Source organism: Belonocnema kinseyi, chromosome 4 (genome assembly GCF_010883055.1).
Source record: "Belonocnema kinseyi isolate 2016_QV_RU_SX_M_011 chromosome 4, B_treatae_v1, whole genome shotgun sequence".
NCBI classification, from domain to species: Eukaryota; Metazoa; Arthropoda; class Insecta; order Hymenoptera; family Cynipidae; genus Belonocnema; species Belonocnema kinseyi.
This window is the reverse complement of record NC_046660.1, coordinates 77105164-77112916: the sequence shown is the minus strand read 5'-3', so window position 1 is coordinate 77112916 and position 7753 is coordinate 77105164. Positions and strand designations below refer to the sequence as shown.

Genomic DNA, 7753 nt, shown 5'->3' with positions numbered 1-7753 from the left:
CCCCCCCCCCCCCCGTTCCACGATTGACAAACGTATGATTGCCCCCTTCGGAAAGGAAATGTAGCACGAATTACTCTTAAAATAGGGTGATTTTTGATAAAAAAACAGGAATACATTCCTTCCAATAAAATACTGTAAATATAACACTAAATTCAATTTAAAACACTTTCAATTCCTAAAATTTCAAGTCGAAATATTTGCATTTTCAACAAAATAGTTGAATTTTCAACCTCAGCAGATCTTCTACCAAAAGAGGAATTTTTGACCCAAACAGAAAAATGTCAAAAGCAAAATTAATTTGTAAACAAACAGTTGCATTAATAACCAAATAGTTGAACTTCAAACCGAACAAGATGATTTAATAAAAATAGACGAAATCTTTAGAAGAAAGTTTGAATTTTTAACCAAAGAAGTTCATTTTCGACCGAGAAAGATGGCTGTTCTAACATAAAAGATGGTTTTTCTATGAAAAAAGTATGTTTAACAATGTGAATTAAACGAAAGAAACGAAGTTTTAACAAAATAATTGATTTCTTAACCCAAAATATGACTTTTCAATCAAGAGACATACATTTTAAACCAAACAGTTGAATTTTTAACTTATTTTTTTAAAAGTAAAAATAGAAATGTCAAATTTTCAGTTTATAAAATTAATTAAAAAAAAGGAAAAACAATTTTTTAACCAGTTGAATGCAACTATACAAGACAAATTTTGAACCAAATACAATGCAACCCTTCAATAGCCCTCCCTTCTATAGCCCTACTTAGAATTGACGACGTACCGTAACACAGTGCGGCGAATTAGAAAATTGGGGTTCAAAATGACAAATTTCATCCAATTCCATTTTTTTATAAATTCAAGTTGCAAAATGATAAAAAACCATAATCTTTCATATTTGAGCTGTCTGTTCTGTAGCATTCATTGATTTTACCTCAAAAAGTTGAAAAACTGATAGATTTACAATCCATTAACAAATCCTGATAACTTAGATGAAGTTCGTGCAATCTGTTCAATTGTTATAAAAATATTTATGAGCAAAATCGATTATTGTTGTGCATTGAAGCCTGGAAGTTCTTTTCATTACGTTGTTTTCTGCCAAATCGTGGCATTAATGCTTCGTTGAAATCAAACACTAAAGTAATTTTTTTAATTGTTATAAGCAAATTTCATAAAAAAATTTAATAAATAAGCGCCTCTGTATATATAAAATGCATTTTTTCTGCGCAATCATTAGGTTTGCCTTAAAAAGTAAAAATTCCATGACAGAAATGGAAATCAAAATATTTACTATTGTTATAAACAATAATGATTAACAAATACATTAAACGGTGACTATTTGATAGAAAAAATCCATTTTTTTGTGCATAATTGTTCATTTTATCCCTAAATTAATATTCTGATGGAGGAAACTGACGTTTGTCAATATTTTTCATTTTTATTAACAATTCCGATCAACAAATGCATTTAATAGACGCTTTCAAGTAGGAAAAATCTCTTTCTTGCTGAAATGTTGATTATATCATCAAAAATGAAACTCCTACGAAATATATTGATATCCAACAACATTTTCCATTGTTATAAACAATCATGATCAATCAATTCTTAAAATATTTATTTCGTATAGAAGAAATCCATTTTTTGGGTTCAATAGTTTGTTGAGCAGAATTGTTAATTAAAATGAAAAATATTGTCAAACGTCAGTTTCCTCCATCAGAATATTAACTTAGGGATGAAATGAACAACCATGCAAAAATGGATTTATCTATCAAAGAGTGACTGTTTAATTCATTTGTTAAACAGTATTGCTTATAATAATGGTAAATATTTTCATTGTCCATTTCTGTCATGGAATTTTCATTTTTGAATGCAAACCTGATGATTGCGCAGAAAAAATGCATTTTATATATACAGAGGCGCTTATTTATTAAATTTACTTATGAAAATTGTTTATAACAATCAACAAAATTATACTTTAGTGTTTTATTTCAACGAAACATTGATTTAACTCGATTTGGCATTTTGCAACTTGAATAACAAACAAACAGAGCCTTTTTAGCAAAATCGCCCTCGGCATACCACTTCAGAATTTAATTAGCTTTAATAAAAAATAAAAAGATGGAATCGGATGAAAATTGTAGGCTCTGGATCATTTTTAACCCCAATTTTCTAATTCGCCGCACTGTGCGCAGGTAGGTGTAACAGAGGCTACGCGGGGTGCGCGCGATGTACGGTTATCACTCAGGCGAGCAGTCTGGAATGATCAAACAAAAGCGGATCAAGCTATAATGAGTTAGTTCCCACCCACTGCCAGCCCCAAAATCGGCGCTATAGAAGAGTTTCACTGTATTTGAATTATCAACAAGAAAGAAGAATTTTCAACAATATACATGGATTTTCTACCAAATAAAGTAGCTATACATCAATTTTCATTCAAGGTCTTGAATTTTGAAGTCAAATAGACGACCTATTCACAAAACAATTAAATTTTCAAACTAAAAATAGAATTTTTTATCCAAAAAGGTAATTGTCTACTAAATAGTTAGATTTTTATAAAATTCTTTTAGATTTTAACTAAATACGTATTTATGTCCCGGAATTTAGATCTGCAAACTTATTTTTTCCAACAGATTAAAGTTGTGCTAAATTGTACTAGACTTGTGTTCATTTGTGCCATAAACGGTTTTTTGAAAAATCAAAAATTACGGGCACAATTTTCGAAAAACGTTTTTTTTTCTAAGATCCGCAACTTTTTTAATAGGGCAAAAACAAAGGTTGTGCTAGGCAGCTCGAAGTATATACAAATTTGTGCAGGAAAGAAAAATTCCAAAATCCTAACCATTAAACAAATACCAAAGACCAGAAAAAATGATTATTTTTAAAATTTTTGAAAAACTAAAACTTGTGCTAAGTTGTGCCAAAAAATGCAGTTTATGTTTTTTAAGTTTTAGGTACATTTTGTGTTTTAATATGAAAAATGTTAATCTCACGTAATTTTTCTAGAGAGAATAAGGACTGCATTTTTTAGCACAACTTAGCACAAGTTTTAGGTTTTCGAAATTTGTAAAAATAATCATTGTTTTCTTTTAACGGTTAGGTTTTTGGAATTTGTCTGTCTTGCAAAAAACTGTGTATACTTCGAGCCGCCTATCACAATTTTTCTTTTTGCTTTAATAAGAAGATGCGGATCTAGAAAAAAAAACGTTTTTCAAACATTGTGCCCGTAATTTTTGATTTTTCGAAAAAACATTTACGGGACAAATGAGCATAAGTCTAGCATAATTTAGCACAGCTTTGATTTTTTAGAAAAAGTAAGTTTTCGGATCTAACTTCCGAGACATTATGTAGTTGCATTTTTCACGAGAAATATGAATTATAAAATAAAGTTAATTTCCAATCAAATAGTCTAATTTTTCATAAAACAGATCAATTTTCAACTGAAATTATGGATATTCAACCAAACAAAAATAAATTTTTGATTAAGTAATTTAAATTTTAATCAAATGGTTGATTTTTCAGCCAAAAAATACTAAAGAAGGATTATCAAATACTAAAAAGGATTATCTTTCGATCAAATAGATGAAATTTAAACCAAAAAATATACCAAAGAAGATTACCATGTAACATAATAGTTGTACTTTCAAAAAAATAATTAGACTTTTAGGCAAATAGTCGAAGTTCTAACAAATCGAGATATATGTAAATTCCGAAAAAAAATTATAATAGTAGACTTTCAATACATAATAGCTAGATTTTATTATCGGGTTTTATTAATAAAAAGGGAATTGGGGAGAGTGTGATCATAAGTCTGAAACATGAAAGTCAGTTTCAAACTTATTAAGTTCGTAACGTTACTTACACTGCCCCTCCCCCCGTTACCAAAAGTAGTTTTTGGCGCGACCCCCCTTCACTTAAAATTGGTAACTTTGTTTATAGATGGTCCCTGATCAAAATAATAGTCACATAATTTCAGTAAAATAAGTATTTTAAGTTCACCTTGCATATAATCGAATTTCCTCCAACAATTCCAATACATCCTGTATCACCATGGTAATTTGAAGGAAGTACTCCAGATTTTAAGCATTCTCTTCTTCCCATAATTGGAAGGCCCACTTTTCGTGGTCTGCAACTGCGATTGTCATTAAGCTCTGATGATGAATTAGTTTCTGTCCAGCCACATAATGTTCCAACTTGACCTAAGTATGTCGATCCTGAAAATTGCAATACATGCTTTAATTAATTGTGCAATTTTTATAACAGTTACAAGGGTAGCCACTGGACAGGGAAACTGAGAACTGACCGAGAATATGGTTCAATTTTTAATTTTTCCAAACTTACAGTTTATATCAGGATTGTTAGTTTTAATTTAAACAGTTTCACGTAATAAAAAGTCGTGAATATTTAAAAATATCTGTAAAAATATTTACTGTGAAACGGGGTAACTTTGGACATGTGGGGTAAATTCGGACACTACTAAATTGATAGTTTAAATTACTCAAGAGGGTTTTAACTCTTTCTAGAACCAGTTATTCTGGCTAATACCCCCAAAAGGTATCATGCGGATAAAATTGATTTTTGCGAATTTTTTTTCAAATTAGGACTGTAGATTTATTAGAGCGTTATCTAAAGTTTGGTCTAGTTAAAAAAGGGCTGACCATTTCGAAGTTGAGATAAGTAAAATCCAAAATCGCATATTATGTACGTAAGGCCTATCCCAAGGTATTGAAAATGTAACATAGCTTAAGGGCATGTACAAGACTGTCACGTGACCAATTCTTTTAAACGAACTTATTTATAAAATAATACCTCTAATCAATTTTCTGTGTCAAATAGCAGTAAACGAAAAGAATATGAAGGTCTGTCTGGTATGGAAAATTAATTTAAATTGTTACTTTATGAGTAAGTTCGTTTAAAAGAACTGGTCACCTGACAGTGTTGTACATGCCCTTAAGTAATTTACACTATTAATTGAAGGCTCGGAAAGCAGAACCAAACGAGCGCTCGAGTGAAGATGACGCGCAAAAAACTCGACGAATGAGACGACGTCATCCCCAGTCCTCGCTACTGCTCGAGTGCTCGTGCGGTTCTGCTTTACAAAACTTCAATTTAGGAGTGTCCGAATTTACCCCACATGTCCGAAGTTACCCCGTTTGACGATATCGATACAGAAAAGCAAATATTTTATATTTTGTTGCAGACTGTTACCTATTAGTTAAAAATCCAAATATTTTGTTAAAATTGTGTCTCTTTGGATTGAACGTTCAAATATTTGCTTGTAAATGTAACTGTTCGATTTGAAACTTATTTTATTGTTAAAAAACTAACTAATTGGTTGAAAAATCATCTTAACTGGTTGAAAATGATGTTATTAATAAATTAATAATATTAATTCAACTGACTTCTAAAAAATGTATGTTTTTTGTTTAAAAATTCAACTACTTGGTTAAAAATACAAGTATTTGGTTAAAAATTGAATTACTTTATTAAAGTAATCTTTGTTGGTCACAAATTTAATTTTTTTGTTGAACATTTTTAAATTTGAAAGTTATTATTTTTGGTTGAAATTTATTTTTCTTTCTTAAAGAGTAACTTTTCTGTTAAAAGTACAACTGTCTTCTGAAAATTCGTATTTTCTGCTCTAAAATTTAACTATTAGGTTAAAAATTTTGAATCTTTTTAATGAAATTCCTACTATTTGGTTGTAAATGCAACGGTGTTTTCTGGTATACAAATCGACCTTATTATAAAAAATTCGTCTTTTTGATTATACAATTAAACTATTTTTTGAAAATTCGTCTTTATTGATTAAAAATGACCTCTACTGTTGAAAATTCACCTTTTCAGGATGAAATTTGGACTTTTAGTTTGGAATTCCAAATATTTTTTCGAAAATGCAACAGTTTAGTTGAATTTTTTTTTCTTTAAAGATTTGTCCACTTGGTTGAAAATTCAATTGTGTGGTTAAAAAATAAATAATTTTAATAAAAAATAATCTTTTTTGGTCAAAAATTCACGATCCACTGTTTTGCGGAAAATTCGTCGTTTGCGATAAAGAATTTTAAAAAGTTCCCCTCTTTGGTTTGAAGATTCAACTATTTGGTTAAAAATTCAAACGTTTCGTTGGAAATCTGTCTCTTTTAATTGAAGATTCAACTATTTTGTTCTAAATTCAACTGTTCGGTTAAAATTTCATTTATCTTGGTTGAAAATTATATTTTTTGTTGAAAATTTACTTTTTCAGGTTGATAATTCAACTCCTTTCTAAGCAATTCTTTGTTTTGGATTAAACATTCAATTATCCGGTAGAATACTCAACGGTTTTTGGTTGAAATTAAAACTTTTTTGTGTGCGAATTCGATCACCTGTTTGAAAATTTAAATATTTGGTTAAAATTTCAATTAAATTATCAGAAAGTAAACTATTTTCCAAAAAAATTTTAAATACCAAAGTTTTCTTCAGACTATAAAGATTGAGATCTATAGCTTATATTATTAAAGTTTGTGAAATTAATACATTATGATTTTGAATGTTTCGCTGAAAAATTTTTTTTTGTTTCCCTCATGTTTTTTAATGAAAAATGTTTAAGCTTTAATTTGGTATGTTAAAAATTCAAGAGGTACAATTTGGCTGCACTAATTTTTAGGTTATCTTTTATTACTTTAAATGAAAAAAATAAGCTTTAACAGTTTGAACTTTTTCATTTCAATGATCAGGAATAATGATTTCAAACCGGTGAAAACACGAAAAATGACCGGGAATTTTTTCTTAACGATGAAAATAACCACCTTGAGACACATAATCACAAGGAATATTTTTTATCATTAAAAACAATAATTTATATACCTGGATTTGGTAAACAAATAGGTGAAATTCGTCTTTCGAATTTGGTTGGTCGACTCAGACGAATGAGAGCCAAGTCATGAGCTCTTGATTCAGCATTGAATTCAGGATGCATAATCAAAGTTTCCACACTCACATTAACTGATGAAATATCCAGACTGCATCGATCATATTCACCAAGCGAAACCTTTATTTCTGGTGCTGTCGAACTTGGATAGAGGGTAAGAAAATGCATAATTAGATTGATGTTAAAGATTTTTATTTATCTGTGAAAATCAAAAAGCTGGAATTATTCGTTTTTGCATTGATTGAAAAAAATTGATCAAAGTAGGCGCCGCTCTGCTACAAAAAAGGGTTTCGTAGCCTAGTAAGACGTCAATTAATTTCTTCACCTCCCATTCCAATAATTTTTCTTCCCTACTCCCCATACATCCCCCTTCTTTCCCACCCATTACTTCACGCTTCGACCTTTCCGCAACATCTTCCACTACTTCCCCCTATCCTCGCTTCATGAGCCCCGAACTTCCCCTCACTTCTCCTACTTCCCTCCTTAAACTTAAATTCCTCTTTTTCCCTTTATTTACACTCACTTCTCCTACTTCCTTTCCTTAATTTCCCTTAATTCACCCCCTCGTTAGTTCTCTCTTCCCTTACTCCCCATCATCTCATTTCTCCTACTTCCCTTCTCTTTACTTCCCATAATTCCCTCCTCTCATTTTTCATATGACCCCTTCTCTAATTTTTCCTACTTTATCTCCCTTCATTTCAGCTCAGTTTCTGTACTTTACATCCCCTTATTTTTTCTCACGTTCCCTAATTTTCATCCCTTGATTTCCGCTTACGTCGCCTACTTTTTCTTTCATCCCTTTACTTCACTCCCCTAATTTCCCTCTCCACTTTTTCTCTCACTTCCCC

The 7753-nt window shown here is 30.3% G+C and overlaps 2 protein-coding genes across 2 annotated transcripts in view; both read right to left on the bottom strand.

Moving 5' to 3' along the window:
• Positions 1 to 7753, bottom strand: part of LOC117170968 (transmembrane protease serine 9-like) — a 46577-nt gene that overhangs the window by 23541 nt on the left and 15283 nt on the right. The window contains exons 9-10 of the mRNA XM_033358010.1: positions 6842 to 7047; positions 3995 to 4209 (exon numbers count right to left, since the gene is read on the bottom strand). Coding sequence (XP_033213901.1) covers positions 3995 to 4209; positions 6842 to 7047 — 421 coding nt within the window. The remainder of the gene's footprint in view (positions 1 to 3994; positions 4210 to 6841; positions 7048 to 7753) is intronic.
• LOC117171271 (vitamin K-dependent protein C-like) overlaps positions 1 to 7753 on the bottom strand; it is a 14938-nt gene that overhangs the window by 1028 nt on the left and 6157 nt on the right. The window contains 2 exon segments of the mRNA XM_033358406.1: positions 3967 to 4209; positions 6842 to 7047. Coding sequence (XP_033214297.1) covers positions 3967 to 4209; positions 6842 to 7047 — 449 coding nt within the window.